Below are 22092 nucleotides of genomic sequence, written 5' to 3'. Positions count from 1 at the left end.
CTGGCACGCATTAATTTCATGAACTAGTCGTGAACATTGGGCAACCTATTCGAAAACGCCGCATGTCACTGTGTGTCATTGCACGCAGGGCTTCCGAACCTGAAATTAGATTATGAAGAGATGTTACATCTGTAATAAACACATCATTACAGATACATTATCTAACTCATGAGAAGGAATGAAAAAGCAACTGTTTTACCAATCCATTACAATATATACATGGTCTATTAGAAAAGAAACCGACCTTTTTATTTTTTTTCAAAAACTATATGGATTTGAATCACGTGCGATTACATCAGACAAGCTTGAACCCTCGTGCGCATGCGTGAGTTTTTTCACGCCTGTCGGTTGCGTCATTCGCCTGTGGGCAGGCTTTGAGTGAGGAGTGGTCCACCCCTCCCGTCTATTTTTTCATTGTTTAGGAATGGCTCAGAGACTGCCGCTTTGCTTGATCAAAATTTTTTCAGAAACTGTAAGGCACATCCGAGTGGACACCATTCGAGAAATTCAGCTGGTTTTCGATGAAAATTTTAAGGGCTGATGAGAGATTATGGAGTGTTACTGTCGCTTTAAGGACTCCCCACAGAGCCGGAGGGTGCGCCACGCTCGAGCCACCGTCGTCAGCCTGTTTCGAGCTGAAAACTTCCAAATTTAAGCCTCTGTTGACCCAGGACGTCGTGAGAGAGCAGAGAAGTTTCAGAAGAGGTCGGGATCAACAGTTTATCTGGACATTCCACTGTTAAAAGACGTGCGGACGGATTCACGCGTCGGCAGGCAGCCGCTCATGGCCCGGCACCACAGAGAAACACCTCCGTGTTGATAACCATTCGTAAAATTCAGGCAGCTTTCGATGGTTTTCAGTTGAGTGAGTATCCGGGAAACTGTTTAACAGCTGGGCATGTTCAAACTTGTCCCGTAACACTTCCAACGGAGGTGTTTCTCTGACCTCTTTCAGCAGGACAATTACCCTAAGCATACAGCCAAGATGTTAAAGGAGTGGCTTCAGGAGAACTCTGTGAATGTCCTTGAGTGGCCCAGCCAGAGATCTGACCTGAATCTGATTAAACATCTCTGGAGAGATTTGAAAATGTCTGTGCACCGACGCTCCCCGTTCAACCTGATGGAACTTGAGAGGTGCTGCAAAGAGGAATGGACAAAACTGCCCAAAGATAGGTGCACCAAGCTTGTGGCTTCATATTCAAGAAGACTTGAGGCTGTAATTGCTGCCAAAGGTGCAACAAAGCATTGAGCAAAGGGTGTGAAAACGTATGTGCATGTGATTTCTTAGTTTTTGTTTTTAATAAATTGGCAAAAATTTCCCCAAAAAAAACTTTTTTATGTTGTCATTACGGGGTGTTGTGTGTAGAATTTGGAGGGAGGGGGGTGAAGTTGCTCCATTTTGGAATAAAGCTATAACATAATAAAATGTGGAAAAAGTGAAGCATTATGAATTCTTTCCGGATGAACTGTAAACATTCCACACACAAGGCAGAAGATAACATTTTACTAATTTAACTACTTACTGGACCATGATCCAAACTATTTTCAGTCCCTCACTGCTGATCTTTTGTGTTTTTTTATTATTATTATTATTATGTATTTATTGCAAAGAACAGATTTTAGCTAGTGTTTTCTCAGTTTTGTCAAGTTGTTCAATCTCATGGAACAATGGCACTGTAACATTCACAGTAAAAGTCTTTGTTGTGATGCTGGCTCATTTGCATTAAAACCTTTATTTTGAAGTAACTTAGCAACATGAACCATATGAGATTTTATTTCACTTTTCTACCAGTAGCAGAGACCAACACAGTGCTGTTACTGTATGTGTGCAAACACCAAATGTGGACAGAGAACACATTTACCTGACTGCTGTCCCAAAAACCTTTTTGTTTTTTCTTTTTCTCATACCCTAAATAACTGTTTCACTTCATTAAATTAAACTGCCGGTATTTGCTATGATACGAGGAGAAGACGGGGCCAAAAAAAAATCATGCCTTGTATTTGAAGGTATTTTGGGCTCTCATTCAGTCCTCGGCCACAGTCTGGTAGCATTGGCTGCTTACTGGTAGTTACACCACAGATCACAAGTGGATCATACATGCCTTCAATTTGTTTTTGTTTTTTGTTGTTGTTGTTTTTTTAAGATATAGAAATAGATTTTGGAGAAAATCCCAAAATACCCTCTGAATTCAAAAATCATAATGTAAGACCAAAGTGAATGCAGGCTAAGACCGGAACTATTCCCCATGTGCAAGGAATTATGTGTCCCTGAGATAGGGACTATGTTGAACCATAAACATGGAGGTCCTCAAAAAGGTTTAGCATACAAACTTTGGATGATCTCCATCTCTTTGAGGTGATGGTTGCTGCTTTCATGTGGTGTGTCAATTTTGCTTTTTGTGTTAGTGTATAAACATATACACTACAAATGTTTTGACCACTAACTTCATTCAAAAAAATGTTAGCTGACTTTAAGGTAGTGGAACCAAATTTAGTGGAGGTCCGATAATGGTTTTCAAAGTTAGCTGAAAAGCTATTTTGCGAATTAAGTTAGTGTAGTACGTATGTACGTTTATTTATATAGCACCTTTCAAGATAACCTATCTCTGACCACAAGCTAGCTCTGGCGTAATGTGAAATGAAGAACCGATAAAGGAATCGAATAATTTCTTATCGATTCTTAATGGGAACCAGTTTTCAATACCCATCCCTACAAAAATGTGACGCATTTCATCATGAAAAAAAAAACCCCATGAGACTGGCCTGGGCCACCCGTCCACAAGATTCTCTACAGCGCCCGGGTGAGATCTTAGACGTAGATTAAATGTAATAGAATCACTTCTGCCTCCGCATCTGAATCATCACCGAAATCCAATAGGTTGTTTTTCTCAGTAATATTGTAGTATTGTTGTATTTCCATAATACTGTCACCCAATTTAATTTTGAAAAAAAAAATCTTTTAAGATATTCCCGCAAACAGTGAGACAAACAGACTGAGGCAAAACACAACCCTGTTCTCAGAGGTTAAAATGTTCTCATGCGTTCACTCCACAATGTCACAACACATTCTCAGTGCTGCTACAGTCCATACGTCTCCACGCTTACGCTCTTGTTATGTCTTCTACGTGGGCCACAGAGTTATGCATTATGTTATTTCCTTAATCTGCAAACCAGCTGCAAGTGGAAATGAATTAATAACAAATAAAACGCACCCAGTACATAGAAATGCGTAGATTGGCCTGAGGCACCTAAACAGGAAAGAGTGAAACAATTAGACTTCTTGTTTTGTTCTGACCTCTGTTTTGTTTTGCTGTTGAATAGAAAGAGCTGGAGGTAGAGACCGCTGTTTTTCTCCATCTGTAATCACCACCGTTAAGCCTCTCTGGTCAAAGCAGGGGTCAGATTTGTGTGAACACCCACTTTTCATCCTACAGTGAAATTAAATACAGTGTTAGTGTCGAGCTCTATGAACACTGTAATTCTCCGCTGAATGCAACCCACTCCAAGTGCTGCGGTTAGCCGCCCGGGCCTAGACGCCACGTGCATTGTGATAACAGCCAGTGATATGGCGTCCTAATTGCCAGCCTGAGTGCTACTGGAGTGAGTTTGCAGCAGGTTTCTTTTTCACTTTCGCTCCATTTGATGCCTTTGAAGTTGGTCTTTTATCTGGCGAAGCTACTGATGGCTGTTGTCTTTGGCGCTGCGCTTTGGGCGACCTGCTCTTTGAACGCTCCCAACATGTAACAAAGACAAGCCCTCGGAGAGAAGAAAGGAAAAGAGGAAAAAAGCTTTCTCGATAAAATTCTCACCCGCACAAGCATCGATACATAGAGCGCGCACCTCCGCCAAGGCCCAACAATCCTGGAATATTTTGCCTTGAGATTAGCAACAATATTAAATGTGTTTAATCCTGTTCATACAGCTACTTCGTTAATGTTGCCCCAGTATACAAATACATAAATCACTGTAGCACAACTGCACAAAATTTCATTTGTCGACCAGCTACCTTGGGATGCAGTACTGTGCAAAAGTCTTAAGCACAGTGGTGTTTGTATGTGATTTTTGGATGTTTCATTCTGCATCAGACAGATCAGGAAAAGACACTTCAATTTTCTAAATCTTTATTTTCAAAAAAGGAAATGCCGCAAAACATTTATGTTTATTTTATTAAATAACTAATTTATTAAGGAAAGTAATGAATAGGTATGGAATTCGTGAACAGGATATTCTACTTGTTATCTGCCCTGAGGATGAATTTGTGTTTTGTTTTTACGTGTTTAATTATTTTTCAGCATCTTTGCTTTTGTGTATTTTTTGTTAAGATATTTACACAGTAGCATAACTGACAGGCTCCCTCATGATCAGACATGGAGAAAGTAATTGACAAATGACAAACCAACAAAATCCTCTGTCCTCTGTTCTGCAATAACATTATGAAATGATCCAGTATCCACATCTGGAGTTTCTTCAACACCAAAATTTACTGGCTTCTTCCTTTTGATTCTGCTGATAATTCCACCAAATTTTGTGGTGAACACCATTTTTCAGAAATGTATCAATTTGTTCCAAACAAAAGAAGAAAATCTTCATCCATTGATGTAAAAGAAAAAGAACTTAGCCAGAATGCACCTGGATCAACATTAAAGTGTAATGGATTCTTGCTTTTGATACAACTGATATTTCTACCAAATTCTGTGGTGATTGGCTGAACCGTTTTGAAGAACTTTTCAAAATGCTCCAAGAATTAAGAAATGCCCCATCTACTGATGTAAAAGAAAATAAATTATCCAGAATCCAACTGGATCAACATCAAAATTTAGTGTGTTCTTGTTTTTGATATTGCGGAAAATTCCACCAGATGAACGGCTGAATGGGTTTAAAGAAATTGTTGAAGATATTCCAAATACAACTTAACAGCAAAAGTCTCATCCATTGATGGAAAAGAAAAAATAATATTCAGGCTCAGTCTGGATCAGCATCAAAATGTAATGGATTCTTGCTTCTGATATGGTTAAAAATACCACCAACTTTTGTGGTGATCAGCTGAAAACATTTTAAGAAACTGACCAAAGAAGGCACAGTTCTTTAACATTTAAAAGGCAAACAAATAATCCACATTGGACTCTTGATCAACACAAAAAAATAAGTTTTTGAAGGGCTCTTCCTTTCATTAATATTGATAATTCCACAATGTTTTGGGACTGTTGGCTGAAAATGTTTTTCAACAATTGATCAAAATGCTAATAAATAAATAAAGTCCCAGCACTAGAAAATTTATCTTGACAACAATCATCACCAAAATTTTACACACACACACACACACACACACACACACACATATATATATATATATATATATATATATATATATATATATATATATATATATATATATATATATATATATATATACTTTTGATAAGACTGTTGACTTTAACAGGTTACAGTGAAGTTGGCTGTAAACCTTCATGACATGAGTCCCAGTCAGTCAGTATTGATCTGGTTTGTCATATCTTCTGTTAAATGAGACAGTAGTGTATTTGTGTTGTATTGTGTAAATATAGTAACCGCTGACATGAAGGATTGGCTGCTGTGGAGTGCTGTTGTGGTGATGACGACCACGATGACAGCGATGTGATATTTATTTTCATGCTGTCCGGCCTTTTTCTGACCCAATCTGATTTCCTGCATCTCACTTGCACTCCACAATAATGCATCACCATGGAGATACAGAGAAAAGAACTTAGAGATCGGCGAGTGCAAAGTGAAAACCTACAGGAGACGAGGACAGAGTGAGCCACAAGGAAAGGAACTCTGAGAGGGGGGAGACAGAGGAGAGGAGCGAGGGAGGCTGGCTGGCTCCCGGCTGGCGCTGAGGGGGTGTGTGTCATAAGAGTGTGTTGAGAGGAGAGCATGAACGCTGGTCGTCTCCATGTCTAATCATGAGAAACACTTGTGTGTCCCCGTCTCGTTGTCTCCTGGGCCTCTCAGAGCGGAGGCCCTCCACTCCAGCGTCACACCTCCAGTCCACAGAGCCATGAGTCCACGCAGGAGTTGGGACTTCAGACTGTCGTCATGTAAACAGATGAACGAGTGAGAGATGTTTAAAACTGGTTTCTGCTTCTGGGATTTGGACACCTGTCTCCTAAAAAGGTCTCCAGGAATTTAAACACTTCCCATACTGACATACAAACCACCATGAATGTCTTGGATCCCGTTCATAAACAGTTGTTATTCAATGCACCTACCAGTGAATGGCACTATAGCCTTTGGAATAGATGGATGGAACCGCAATGGATGCCCTATAGATTACCAAGATGCAAAGGAGACATATAGATGCAATTGTTTGCCAGATTTGCCTCATTCTAAACTCTCCAGAAAAGTACACCAAATATAAACAATGTAGCAGATGGTTAATATCCCATGAATTTTTTAGAGCTTACTAGCACCTTTTGAGCCATACAGCCCAAGTGATATGGTCAAACCCCAAGCATAGAGTCGAGAACTGTCAGAAAACAAAACATAGTATCAAGGCACTTTGTGATGGCATCACGTAAAGTGATCTAATCTATTAGATTGTGATACCCTCATGGAGTGTAGCAGACTTTTGTGAGGATATCATGATCTAATAGATCACAAACTGCCAGGAGAGTAGGCTGGTAGGGGCATTAGGGTTATGGTTAGGGTTAGACTGCCCCGTCACTACATTTCATGATGTATCACAATCTAATATAGCAAGACTGTGTTGGACAGTAATCCCTCATATCACAGCCAGTGTCTAAGTACACAACAAAATCACTAGTATTAAATTAAAATGAATAAATGTCTGTGTGTGTACACTGATATGGTTAATTTGGTAAAGGTCAGACCGGAAAAGTGTTAATTTAACACTGAAAAGAGATAAAACTTTGTGTTAATTTAACATTGGCGGGTTGGCTGTGTAGCGTCCAGGGTTTATTTAGCTTTGCTAGCTATAGCATCAGTAAAGCTAGCACAAGACGCTATGAGCCACTATACTTGACTCTGATATATAAATCTGTAGGATGAGAAACTTGCATCTTAAAATTAATGTTTTTGGGTTTTGGTGTACTTTTTGGATTAGGGAGTCAAAACTCTTGATCACGTGCAGGGTTCATAACTCTATCAAAGCCAATCACGCTCTGATTTCACTTTTATGTCAGGAGATTTTGTAAAAAAAAACAAAAAACAAAAAACTGTGTGTGTGTGTGTGTGTGTGTGTGTGTGTGTGTGTGTGTGTGTGTGTGTGTGTGTGTGTGTGTGTGTGTGTGTATGTATATATATATATATATATATATATATATATATATATATATATATATATATATATATATATATATATATATATATATATATATATATATATATATATATATATATATATGCGCACACAGTGCATATCCAAAGATGTATGGCATGAGCCAATGCCAAACAATATAACAAAAAAAACATACATAGATCCACATTTGGACATGAATCTGCCAAATAACTTGATTTGAATTAAATTTAGTGCAGAGGTAGTATTGGGTAAATGAAAAGCTGACTAGATTTCATGTGCATCCAAATGTGAATCCCGGATTAAACCTTTAAAAATATATTTTGTGTCCACACCCAGAGAAAACATTTCTAAAAAAGAAGTCTAGACTCACATTTGGACACGAATCAGCTTTCAAATCTAATCCCTCCATGCATTTTTTTAAAAATCCATTCATCTCTTTTTGAGATATCCTGCTCACAGGCAAACAAATATAATTTGGTGAAAATATCAGCCCAATATATATAACCAAGATAACCTTCTTAGGGCATGAAATAATGTTTGACAAACAAAAAAAGTTTTAAGAAGTAGAAAAAAAAAATCTATTTTATCTCCCCACACATTAAATTCGCTCACTATTACACTTTAAATGCCCCTCTGAAAAAAGTCACATCACAACGTCATATAGCACTTACTAAATCACCATCATTCCAAAGATGTTATTCCTTTGATCGGCATTTCTATACATTCGAGTATATAAGTAATTGTAAAATAATAATACACGGTTTAATCGCTCTGATTTTAAAGTCCACACTCTGCCTGAGCGCGTCACCGGGCGGGCGCGCCCCCGAGCCGCTGTGCCGATCCATCAGTGCGCGTCCCCGCCTCTGCAGATTCCGTCTCCTCCATTACTGGCGACAATCAATAATTCAATAGTTTTGGCGTCTAAATCCTGCCCCAAACGGCAAGATATACAAACACTGGAGACTGTAGCGCAGACTGTGAGATGAGTATTAATTAATCGCTAAAGACATCGTGTTTTCTGTGGAAATATTGGAAATGCAATGTGAGCTGGATTCTTCCGTGTCAGGTGTTTATTAAATGTTCAATAAAGGCCGGTTAAGATTGCAGGAAATGGATCCGGGTGCAAAAACTGGAAGTCAAGTGACGCTGATATAATTTTCTAAAACCTTTCCAAGACAAACTTCTGTTACATTTTCAGTTATAAAGCATTTCACAATTATTCACAGTCGTTTATATTAAATTTTTTGCTGTATTGCTGTTTTGCAATTCACGGGATGTCAGTTTATACAATTTACACATTTACAATACTGTAAAAAAAAAAAATTAATAATAAATAAAAAAATAAGCCTACATTTTTTAACCACTGGTCAACAGAAGATTAAGTGTGAAATGTCCAAGTTGGAGTAAAATAAATAAATAAATAAAGCGCCCCCTCCCACTTTATTAAGGAAATGACTCAATCGTGAGAAAAAAAGAGAAAAAATAGATTATTTGTCAGTGTACTGCTCAGCCCATGACAACACAAAGGCAGTTTGCCATTATCAATCAAAAAATAAATCCTCAAAATCTGATTAATTTTGCTGTTTTATCAAATGAAACAAAACCCGTATTTTAAATTATCAAAGTGGTCACGTATCTTGCTAATAATTATTTATGAATATTAGATATTTAGCAGCTTTTCTTAAAAAAAAAGTTTTAGGTACATTAAATGTGCCTAATACGTTTTTTTCTCCATAACGGAATTATTATATTTCCTTTAAGTTATCCCATTATAAAGTTCAAAGGTTACAATAATGAACTTGCCTTAAATTATTTATAACACTTTTTTAATTAAAGAACTATCTATTGGTGTTATGCCAAAATTTAACTTTTGCGCATCTGAGGCCACCTTTTTATTCCCATATCTGCCTGATTTTTGCAGCTTGTACTGGAAATTATGGCAGTTCTGCTCCTTAAAAAATCCATAACCAAACAATGAATAATGTATAGTTCTGCCATGTTCCCCCAATAAACTGTCCTGTCACAACTGTGACGTTATCAAAAGACCGAAAGCTGCTGGCATGAATTATTTAAAAAATAAAAAAATAATAATACAGCCCGGGTTTACCAATAATAATAATAATAATAATAATAATAATAATGTTCTTCACTTGATCAAATAATGTAAAAACTCGATAAAGAAACATTTGTTAATTTATTATAGGGAAAAAAAACATGTTTCTTTAGGTGGATTCACGGTTCACGAGTGATGGAAAAAAAGAAAAATATCTTGATGAATTTTCTTGTCTTTTTTGGAAACCTGTGCCTCCAGGTATAAGTTCACTTTTCACTATAAAAACATCAAAATTACATACAGAAAACACATGATTTTAATACACGTAAATAAAGGGGGGAAAAAAGAAAATAAACAAATTCCCCACAAGGCATTCATAAAGACACTAAATAATAAAAATAATGCATGTTTCTTGTGTATAAACATATTTTACACGTGCTCGTACCGACTCTCATACAGTCCTGTTGTTATTTGTTCACCGTTAGGGACATAGATGAGTACAGCTTGTAAATATTGTCCAGACCCAAAAGTTCAGCCGAATATAATCTCACATATCTGATATGTCGTTGGGGTCAAACAAGGGCAAACATTCAAGTGGCAGAGTGATCTGTTCCCCTTTCTTCAGGGAGCCAGGTACTCATGCAAACACTGCTGGGTTATTCTGAATTTCTTGACAAGAAAACAGAAGAGAAATACTTCCAATATTGCCTTCTTTTAGTCACATTTTGTCAACATATTCCCGCTCTGTCCTCTAACAGAGAATTTCTTTTTAAACATATAACGAGGCCAGCCTCTACAAAGGTTCGAAATGAAATAATATTAAATGGTTCGCCTTGTTTGACACACGGTCCAAGATGCGTCCTCGTGCTCCACGTGGCAGCGCAGATGATAGAACCTGAAGTCTTTGCTGTCCGTTGCCATGGAACGTTCTCCGTGCCACTTTTTTTGGGCATCCAAAAATGACCTCTGTGTCGGCTGTGTTTTCTTTATCTCATAAATAGCCTATATGTTTTATAGTGATAGTCCTTCATTAAAAAAAAAAAAAAAACCAAATCATAAATATCGTCCTTCTGGCTGTGTCCTTGGGTGTCAGTGTCTCTCGGTCCTAATGTCCCGCCGTCACAGTCCCAGCGCGGCCGTGTGTTTTTTGGCCTTCAGTCTCAGGTCGGCGATGCTGGAGTTCTTGCTGGTGTTCTTTGCGGCGGCGGCGGCGGCCACGACCGACGCGGCAGAAGCGGAATCAGCCGCCAGGGTCGCCAGGGGCAACCCGAAGGGCGGCGTGGGGAACATCATGTAGGGCGCGTGCGCTGCCAGGTGTGAGTGCAGGTGGTGCTGCGCGTGAGCCACGGCGCTGTCCAGCTGCAGCTGCGCCTGCACCTGAAAGGAGAAGGGTGGCACGTTGCAATGACTATCCTACGGGACAGGACGCACGGGTGGGGAGAGAAGGGGGAAAAACACGCGTTAACTTTGCAGGCTTTTGTTGTTGTTGTTGTTGTTTCCCCTAATGTCACTCATGTGGTTCAGTTGCGCCCAGTGGCGCCCTTTGGACCGCACATATATATGGGATTAATTTGGTGTCAAAATGTATGTGGCAAAAAAACAAAAAACAAAACAAAACACAAAATTAGAAAAAAAAACAGAAAGTTCAACAAATAAACTTCAACTGTTTTGTTTATTTTGTGTTTTACCAATCAATCAATCATTACATGTGTTCATTTTATAAGAGACCCAGCTTCTTGTGCCAATTTTAATAATTATCAATTAATAATTAGACTACTTTTTCCAAATGAAAGCTCAAATATCTGCAGCCATAGACATTTATATCTTACTTTAGTTTGTGTACCTCTTAAAGTGTGACTCAAACTTTAAAGATATTAATAGATAATAATAAATTAACTATGAGGAGTTAGTTTTTTTTAAAGAAAATTATAGAGTTGATCAAAATAGTGTTTATCAAATTTCAATTCTACACTCATATATTTCCTGTACTTCTCTTTTTAAATAAATATTTAGTTCACCAATTTAAATAATCTATAAATTCAAAATCATGTAATACTTCTAAATTAAAACTCACAGTAATGATAATAATTGTTTTTATTAGTTCAAATTTTTGTCTTGTCCTAGTTCAACTTTTGTGCCGTTTGCACCAGCCTTAGTGATGAAATAATATTAATCAACATTACAGTCAATTAACAATCAGAACAGTTTTTTTTTTCTTTTCAAGAAGTCTATAGATTTCTTTGACAATTATATTCCAGATCTTCACCCAAACCGCCTTCACAGCGGTCTAGATTACTAAATATTGCTATCAATTAATAACCAGGGGGCTCTTTTAAATTAAAGTGAATTTTATACAAGTTTAGCATTGTCTGAAGTACACTTGCACCTGAGTCTTTACTTTCGTTTTATTATCATTATCATTATTACATTTCCTTGTTATTAAAAGCCATACTTGAAATTACTGCCCTCATCATTCATTAACTATTCATAAACAGTTTACTCTATGGTGAGTAGTAAATTAAGATTTAGGACATTTTGCACCATAACTGACAGGTGTATCCGGTATCAAACATAATGTACTCTATGCTCACAGTCTGTAAAAATGATGGATTTTGTTTTTTGTTTCTTTTTTCTGCCATTGAAACCTTTGATGTCACTATAGTGTATTTTGTGTGTTTTTAGACCAACACTTTTGACATACAAAAAGCACTTATTAATAAGAGGTTATTTCAGACAAAGCTAAAGTACTAGCGTAATAAATACTGAAATCCAAACTAAAATTTTAAATTCCATGATGCATTTAATCATTGGCACCGGCATTGAACCAAATCATTGATTGACTGAGTTGTTACACCCCATTTAGTTGTTTAATTTGCACAGCCAATTCTTTTGAATGTACTGCTGTAAGTTTCAATTCCAGCTTTGACACAAACCTCTTGTGCAACAATGTCTTACCTGCACTGCAACCGTATTGGCCAACAACTTTCAGATTGACAGGTCACTTGACCAGAAATGCAACAGCTGTATAACTCAACTTATTTCCATCTTCACAGTAATCTTTTGCAAGTGCAAACAGTGGAACACGAGTAAAACAGATGAACAACAAATGTTCAGTATTGCAACAGCAAAGATATTACATTACAAATTCAACAGCCAAGTACACTAGTAGCAGTAATTTCAATATAATGTTTGCAACACATGGAATAACACGACTGGCATTCACGTTCCACTACTAAAAGGATGCAGTTAATTTTACTGAAGTTTCACAATATGTTTTCATTTTCATTTTATGTCATTCAAACTGCAGCAAATTTAGTTTCATACTTTTCGACACAAATCGTACGGCACCAAACTATTCAAAGAAGCCTTTCTCAGCTGGCCTCTCCTTGTTCAGACCTCTCTACTGAAGTGTCACTGAGCAAAATTACTTGATGCTGTCTGCATTTAAGCCAAATGCAAGGGAGGAAAGTCAAATTAAATTTGCAGTTGACCATCCCAACATTGAACACGTTATTTTTTAATTAGCTATATATAAGTCAGCCAGACAGTATTTCTCAAAATGAGGATCACTTCAAATTTAACACCATAAAAAAAAGATGGAACTCAGATTTTCATTTTTGTCCATACTATCTACCACAGATACAACACAAAACAACTTTAGAACACAAGATGTTTCTGCACAAAATATTATGTAATGCATCATTTATTATTGCTGTTTGAATTCATGGAATTCATTGAATTCCTGCCTTTGCTAAACACTCTTACCTGCACCCTGAAGGACGACTGCAACATTTGTTTGCTGCAGTAAAACAGCCATTGAAGTGAACTGTAATACATACAGGCTGTGTGCTGCTTTTGCAATCTAATTTTCTCACTATGGCAATAAGACTTTCACCCTACGCTGAACCCAAAGTCTCCACATAGCATTTGGACAGAGCCATGTGCCAAGACAGCAATCCAGGGATTGATCTGGCTTAAGACTAGAAGCTTCAAAGTAACTTGCCTGTTGGAATGGCATCCGTAAAGCCCCCACGTTGACATATGGCGCGACACGGCATGCTTCAAACTGATTCGCTGCTCCAATCAGGACTCCTGCAAAACAAATGAGAGCCTATAATTCAAAAGCAGTAAGAATTAAGTGAGAATTTTGCTGTCATGCTTTTGGTGACTCATACTAAACAGACTCAAATAGGACACACAGATGAAGGATGCTAGAATAGAATAGAATAGAATAGAATAGAATAGAATAGAATAGAATAGAATAGAATAGAATAGAATAGAATACCTTTATGTAGCTGGTTCTCCTGTTTTCTGCACTTGGCTCTTCTGTTCTGAAACCAAACCTACAGGGACAGAAATTAATTAGAGACCCACTGATTGGCAGCTGCTTGTGTAATTCCTCTCAAAATGACAACAGCAGCAGAAAAAGAAAAGGATATCCCCGAAGAGCACTGAAATATTAATGACACTGCCTAACCCCAGATTTTAAATTGTAGATTTGAGTATAAAGTTGTTGTTGTTTTAAGATGTGCAGATTACTCGGCTATAATAAATAACCTTGTCAGTGTTGGTTTCATCTTACTGTAGATTAGTCAATGGATTCTCAGATATCAAATAACAGCAGCTATTAGACTTTGGGACATCAGAGCAAGACGATCTGAGTCCATCTTCCCTCTTTTCTCTTCTGTCTTTTCCACCCATCATTAAATGACCGCTGAAATTAATTACCCTTATCTGCAGAAAATCCATGCAAGTGAGACGACTAAATGCCTGGTGGTTTTGTGTAATCACTGCAATAATACATGCACTTCACACACACACACACACACACACATACACCCACGCATGCACACTCACACAAAAAAAGAACCATAATGGACAGTTTCATAAAAAAAAAAAAAAAAAACATCTTGAACCACAGATGAAAGAGTTCACTGTGCTGATCATGTTCTTTAAATGTTCCGCACAAAGACAAAAAATATATATATCCCACGAAGCTTCACATCATTCTGCAATACATTACAGTGGAGGAATATTATATTGCTTTAGTTCCTGAATTATGACCACATAGACATGAACTGGAAGTTCTTTTGTGCAGCTACAGGTCACATATAACTTCTAATTATTGACTGTGGCTGAATTAAAGACAAAACAAAGTAATGTTAATAGAAAAAAAAAACAAAATAAATGTGTGGTCCTTGCATGTATTTGGATTAAAATATATAATGGCAGAGACAGAGTGAAAGAGAGTATTTTGATTTGGGTATAAATAATACATAATTTATGCAAATCCTCGAGCTGTGCGCCTTGTCCCGGGCACAATGCGCTGTACTGGTGAGATTCCAGATTGGGCTGAGAGAAAAGCTGGCTTTACCGTTTTTCCTTTTTTGGGGGGGGTGGGGGGGGGGTGCTGCCTGCATTGGTTATGTGGCTCTTTTGGGCCTGTTTTATGATCTCTCTGAGAACAACCGCCATATTCAAAAGACAAATGCTCAGTCAGCCAGAGCATATGGGATAAAAAGAGCCTGGAGTAAGATATTTTCAGATTTTGATAAATCAGATGAGAAGACATGTCTATATGCTCATTGTCCCCCACTCCCACCCCTCTCCAAACCACCCCGCTCCTGTTACAGAGGACCCAAGCACCCCTCCTGCTCCCCCCCGACTGAAGCCGTACTGGGTTTCTGCGCAGATGGTCCATGACAAACGACACTGACAAACAAGGACTTGGTAACATATACCAACACCGAGCTGAAGGCAAATATTTGTTTCCGTGGATTTGGACAATTAACATTGAAACAACTCCCGTGATACAAGCAGAGCCTCATTTAGATGATTAACGTAAAATGAGCAAAGCGTGTGAGAAAAATGAATGAACCCTCTTTAGCTCACACAATCTGTGCATGTTGATTTTTGACACAAACCTATCTCCATAAAATCAGTCCTCTGCAAACTGGAAGATGATAAACTCATGCAAAAGCACCAAAATTGAACAAAGCATTTTTACTCACCATTATTATAATAATAATAATAATAATAATAATAATAATAATAATAATAATAATAATAATAATAATAATAATAATAATAATAATATTGATGATGAGTGATTGGGCTGTTCATACCTGTACTCGGGCCTCGGACAGTCCCAGTCTCTGGCTCAGCTCTTCGCGCATGAACGCGTCCGGATAGTGCGTCTCGTCAAAGAGCCGCTCCAGCTCGTTAAGTTGCTCTAATGTGAAGTTAGTCCGACTTCTCCTCTGTTTGATTTTAGTCTGTGTGTCGTCCTCTAAAGGCTTCGAATCGTCTTTCCTCTCCTTCATATCTGTGGTGCCTGCGTTACAGAGCAAACACAGAGTCACTTAAATAATAATAATGATGATAATGATAATAGATATTTAAATATTACTCCTGCAATTTACAGAACGGTGAACAATCCGCACCCTAAATTAAAGAAGAAGAAGAAAAAAAAGAAAATAAGTGTGCGCTATATGCGTGATTATATATGTAATTGAACTAAACTTTGATTATCAAATAAAGGGAAAAAGAAAGACATGCCCCCACCTTTCAAAAAAATCACAGGGCTATCAGGCCTCGGATGTTTTGTACAGTACATAAAGGTTTTTAATTATTAAGCGCTTATAAATATGCATCACAGTTGGATGGCTGATACGCGCAGTTCTCCCTTTTTTACGCGCCTTGTCCGACGAACAGATGTCATGTTTTTTTAACATGACACCAACTCTGAGATAACTTGTCGTGCGTGTTGTCACATTTTTTAACATTATGCGCAGCGAAAAGGCTGCAGAAAACACACGAACATCTGCTGCTGCACCCTGTAAAATATTTTTTAAAAGAATGGCAACATCACGGGAATTAGATTAAAAATACAGTTACATGTATAATTCAAATTATTCATTTATGTTTCCTTGAATTCATAGTTACTTGACTTTGCTTGCCAGTTGCATAAAAATCGATTTTTTAAACCAACGGTTTGCACCCTTGTATATTTATATGTACAAATCAGATTAATATCAATCGCATTTTCTGCAATACACCAAAGTGCGCATTATTCTGGACTGTCCACGACTAGCTACTGTATATTTAATTGCAACATTATGTGTTTGTGACGCCTTCCTTATTCCAAATATTGCCAAAATGAAGAATAATTGAATTCATGTGATTAAACAGCCAGTCGTTTGAGAGCTAAATGCATAATCGAGAATATCACAGTGACCTTCATTGCTACGAATAATTGTTATTGATTTCCAAGAGGGGGCATTTTTAGTTATTATCGATTGATTAGGCCCACTTTTTTCCTGATGCTGCAAAAATTGCTGAAACTTTGTGCTGTCCTGCAGAATCAGGGCAGAAAATGTAGAAAATACGAGCAGACGTGCGTAAAATTCACTTGGAATCTGCTGATTTATCTGTGAGCAGCCAAAAGAAAAAAATGCAAAAGAAAAAAAAGGAACTAAAGGAAACAAAAATAGAATGAGATATTTGCTGACACCGTTTGGAACGCAGTCCTACCGTCAATGAGTTTGGGGCTCCCGGCGTCTCGTATTCTTTCCGGACCGAGCATGTCCGTTTCCCTGCCCGGTGAGAGCGCGACGTTCCGGCTGACGACGGCCGCCTCCTCCCGGCTCCCCTGCTCCGCCGATAAAGGCTCCCTGCTCCCTACGCGCGCCGAGCCCGTCTCCAACACCTCCCGGTAGGTTATTACCTCCTTCTTCTCCTTCACTTTCTGATCGAAAGACTTAGACACGAACGCGGTGAGCTCTTCCATCACTCTCCTCTTAAAAAAAAAAAAAAAAAAAAAAAAAAAAAAAAAATCACACTCACTCTCTCGCGCACTCTCCCGCTGCTCCACGGCGGCTTAAGACACCAATGGTTGCAGTTTGGTTTTTCTTTTATTTTTTTTAAAGTCGACCCCCCCCTTGAAAATGATACGAGCTGCTGCTGATGCTGCTGCTGCCAACTCTGGAAGAAGGTAAAACATATATGAAGGTAGATGCTGTGCGCCAGTCGCTCCTCCTGGAGACGCGCAGACGAGAACCTGCTGGTGATCCTCGATTGAAGTTACACTATTTATACTTTGCGGCGTCTTGCCCCCTTGATCCGCGCAAATTACCTCCCCTCAGGATGCCGGGATGAGCCCCCCCCCCCACACACACACACACTCACACACACTCTGACACTGACTGAGAGAGAGAGAGAGAGAGAGGAAGAGCAAAAAACGCATTAAGCAGCTCCGTCGCTATTGGCCATTAATCCAAGATTGACAAGAAGGACTAATTAATTTAATTAAGCGCTCATTCGCTGTTATTGTCCTGAGTTAGTTTTTTTAAACACTCAGGAGATGGTCATACATCTCTCTCTCTCTCTCTCTCTCTCTCTCTCTCTCTCTCTCTCTCTCTCTCTCTCTCTCTCTCTCTCTCTCTTTTTCCCCTTGCAGAGGCGTGGCTAAAAAAAAAAAATAAAAAAAAAAGATCTGAAATTGATACACGGATGAGGAATCCTTCCTCAGTGATCTGGCCAAAATAAGACATGGCGACAATACGGAGACAAGAAGAAAAAGAAGGAGCCCGCTCGCGTCGCGAGCTTTACGGAGCGCCAGAGAACAGATCTGATTTCAGCCCCAAAGCTGAGCACACTTATCTATAAGCCTAACATATAAAATAAATAAATAAATAAATAAATAAATATTAATAATAATAATTTTTAAGAAGTTTTTTTTTTTTTTTTTTTTTTTTTTTTTTTTTATAAAATTGTTCCTGCTTGCTTTGATTATTAAGCTATCATCAACAACGAGGGCAATAATAATGATAATAATAATAATACTATTTAAGAAGTTTTTTTTAAATAAAATTGTTCCTGCTTGCTTTGATTATTAAGTCATCATCAACAACGAGGGCAATAATAATAATAATAATAATAATAATAATAATAATAATAATTTTTAAGAAGTTTTTTTTTTTTTTTTTTTTTTTTTTTTTTTTATAAAATTGTTCCTGCTTGCTTTGATTATTAAGCTATCATCAACAACGAGGGCAATAATAATGATAATAATAATAATACTTTTTAAGAAGTTTTTTTTAAATAAAATTGTTCCTGCTTGCTTTGATTATTAAGTCATCATCAACAACGAGGGCAATAATAATAATAATAATAATAATAATAATAATAATAATAATAATAATAATTTTTAAGAAGTTTTTTCTAAAATTGTTCCTGCTTGCTTTGATTATTAAGTCATCATCAACAACGAGGGCACTAACAACAACAACAACAATAATAATAATAATAATAATAATAATGACTGCAATCACATAATGTATTATTATTATTAATTTTATTATTATTACGACTACATTATACAATACTACTACTATTACTACTATACTACTACGACTAATAATAATAATAATAATAATAATAGCAATAATAATAATAAATAATGATAATACTATAGTTTACCCCACTGGACAAACAAACCGGAGATGGAACAAATTATTCAATTTTCTAAGATATCCCAGTTCTGTTCTATTTTTCTAATCAGTGGTTTTGTGTTTTTAATTGTCGACATTAGTGAACCTATATCCGTTAATATTAATTCTCAGCGGAGCCTTTAAACCATTTTAAAAGTTAAATAGCAGCTAAACGTTTAATTATGGCGCCTCTCGCGCGCTGCCTTGCCATTGGGTTCACTAATTAATGTTTTTCTGCTTGCTTTCGTCCCATTCACATGTTTTTTTTCCCCTTTCAAAAATAAATAAACAATGTTTGCGGTGAAGGTAACCGAATGCCGCAGAGACAGACAGAGAGAGAGAGAGAGAGAGAGAGAGAGAGAGAGAGAGAGAGAGAGAGAGAGAGAGAGAGAGAAGACGGCAATTAAGTGAGAATTAGAGGAGGAGGCCCAGAGATGCCACAAGAAACAGGACACTGCGGGATTTTCAAAACGCCGGGATGAATTCGATGCAGAATTAAGCGTGTTTATTCATAATCTATATAAAGCCCCGTTTCCACACAACGACTCTAACAGCTCTCCTAATTAAATATTAACGACGTCTCAGCTTCAACCTTAGGCATTAATTACTATTATTACTGCTGCATCTAAAAGCAGAATGAATTTCTAATCACAATAATGAGAAGCGTCCTGTGTGGATTTACAGTGGAAAAACACACTACGTGGGCTTTTATTTTTATTTATTCATTTATGGTCATGCTAGTACTATATTATTGAGTCATTCACTGCATACTGTCAGCAAAACAGTTCGTTTATAGTCTTCTGTGCGAATTACTATTATTATTATTATTATTATTATTATTATTGTGTTATATTTTTGTGTGAAACTTTACTATCCAAAAAGGGGCACATTTTCACCTAATTTACTCCATTATTTGTAATATAAATACATTCTTTGTTAGATCAATATGAAATATGAGTCTTCGCGGTTTTTGGATGGACACAGACCTGCAAATGTTCAGTTGACTCAACCATTAAAGCTTATAAATGTGTCTATATAAGTACATCTAAAGGTCTTCCATAAAGCTACTTTATAACAGATATTCTGATGTGTCACAGCAGCTGGTGTGATTAAATCATTAATATAGGCTGAATAGGTGTGTTACTCTTCAACCACTGGTTTTGTGCGTTGTGGCTGCTGTCGTTTTGTTATACACAGGCGTAGCTAAAGAAATGAATCTGGGGTGTTAACCCTCCAGATACCATCCACAGTGATGGCAGAAATGAAACCATTTGAAATTTTGAACTAAACTGACATTTGCATAAAAAATATTTACTATTCCAAAATGTTTGAATAAAAATAAAAGTTCCACCAGGAAATAAGACTGTTTCAAAACACACTATGAAAAACTTGGTTCAGAAAAGTACTCTTTTGAAACATTTAAAACACAAACCAAAACAGTTGCTTCAAGCAAGTGATTTCACAGTTTAGAACTGCTTGGAACACTAAATGAAACAACTGATTCATAAAATAATTGATTATTTTGAAACATCAGGAACACTAAAAAAAAAAAAAAAAAATTAAGAAAATGATCTCAAAGTCCTCAAAGCACAAAATGAAACATCATTGCCTTAAAATACTACTTGAAACAATCACTGTTTCAAAACATTAGACACATTGCAATTGCTTCAGAAAGTGAGTCATAGTTTTGATCAATTTTAAAGACTAACATAAATAATCGCTTCAGAAGATGATAGTATTCCAAAGCATTCAAAACATTGAATGAAATAGTTTCTTTAGAAAAATATTCAGTCTCTCCAAATCCACAAAACACTAACTGTAACAACTGCTTCAGAAAATAATTGTTTCAAAAGACATTCTTCAGAAAATGGTTGTTTTGAAATGCTCAAAACACGAAATGAAACAACCAAGACATTCTTCAGAAAATGGTTGTTTTGAAATGCCAAAAACACAAAATGAAACAATCTCTTTCACAAAAGAAAAAGTAAAATTTGGCAGAACATTAGCTTCAGAAAATAATTCACAGTTTTGAATGCTTGAAACATGAAATGAAACAATCAGTTCAGACAATATTAATTTCTTCAAAATGTCAGAAATCTTAAAAAATGTATGTCATAATAATTTCAATGTACTGACACCACTAAATGAAATACTACTGTTTCAAAATGTGACATGAAACAGTCATTGTTACAGTTACATTACAAATGTTCAATAGAACAATTCATTCAGTGAAACAATAAATGGAGCAATTACTTCAGAAAATTAATCAGTTTCAAATATTTAAAACAGTCAATAAAACAATAGCTTCAGAAAACAAGTAACTGTTTCAAAATACTGGAAAAAACTAAATAATAAAACGATTCAAAAACAGTTTTGAAAAGTCTAAACAAACCATTCATTGTCTCAAAACACTAGAAAAATGTAATAGAACAGTTGCTTCAGTCAGCGATTCACTGAAATACTCGGAACACTAAATGTAACATTAAGGGCTTCAGAAAATCTTTTTTTTTTCTTCAAAATATTTGAAAGACTTAATGAAACAATTTATACTGAAATTCTGCTTATAAGTAATCAAAACACTAAACAAAACAATCACGATTTCAAAACACAATAAAGACTGAATGACTTGTTGCTTTGAAATGCTGGGAACCCTGTGACAACATTTTATGGGTGGTAGCCCCCAAACAAATGCCTGGCTATGTCCCTCAATTATATCCCATCGAGGGCCATAAATTAATCCAGATGGATGGCCATGAGCAAAAAAATAAATATTGATGATGATACTGGCAATTGATTTATTTGGAAAAGTACATGATATGATATAACAATGACAATATACTTGCAGAGGATGGCATAAAAAAGCACAGACTTATTTCCATCATGCTTGAATTGCATATATCCAGTTACATTACAATAAAATTTATTACATTTAATATTATGACAGCAAAAATACTGTTGTTTAATCTTCTTATCAGTAATTTACCAATTCACATAGAGCTTTACACTTGCCATAATGGGCCAAAACAATGGGAGTGTGAGCCATATTTGGCCAGCGGGCCTCACATTAGGCAACCCTGACTATGGAAGGGACACGTGTCCCTCAGCTCCGCCCACTTTGACGAGTCAAAATTGTTGTAAAAAAGATTATCTGTCAGGAAAAGCACATAATTCAATTCAGAAAAATGCAGTACATACAACCCAATTACGATGCTAGCAGACACTTTAAAAATATTTACATGATTATTTTTCTA

At 36.8% G+C, this 22092-nt stretch overlaps 1 protein-coding gene across 2 annotated transcripts; it reads right to left on the bottom strand.

Moving 5' to 3' along the window:
• Positions 1-9471: 9471 nt before the first annotated feature.
• On the bottom strand, positions 9472-17455 carry shox2 (short stature homeobox 2). Of its 2 annotated transcripts, none has more exons than XM_034169330.1 (5): positions 16884-17455; positions 15476-15684; positions 13636-13693; positions 13354-13442; positions 9472-10763 (listed from the first exon to the last, which is right to left on the bottom strand). In XM_034169330.1, exons 1-5 carry the CDS (start codon positions 17137-17139, stop codon positions 10470-10472), a joined length of 906 nt encoding a protein of 301 aa, XP_034025221.1. In that variant the 5' UTR covers positions 17140-17455; the 3' UTR covers positions 9472-10469. The 2 variants fall into 2 exon arrangements, with proteins under 2 accessions (XP_034025221.1, XP_034025222.1); XM_034169331.1 differs by having other exon boundaries at positions 9472-10727.
• Between the last annotated feature and the right edge of the window lie 4637 nt (positions 17456-22092).

Source organism: Thalassophryne amazonica, chromosome 4 (assembly GCF_902500255.1).
Source record: "Thalassophryne amazonica chromosome 4, fThaAma1.1, whole genome shotgun sequence".
In the NCBI taxonomy this organism is placed as follows: Eukaryota; Metazoa; Chordata; class Actinopteri; order Batrachoidiformes; family Batrachoididae; genus Thalassophryne; species Thalassophryne amazonica.
This window is presented reverse-complemented; position numbering and strand designations above follow the sequence as displayed.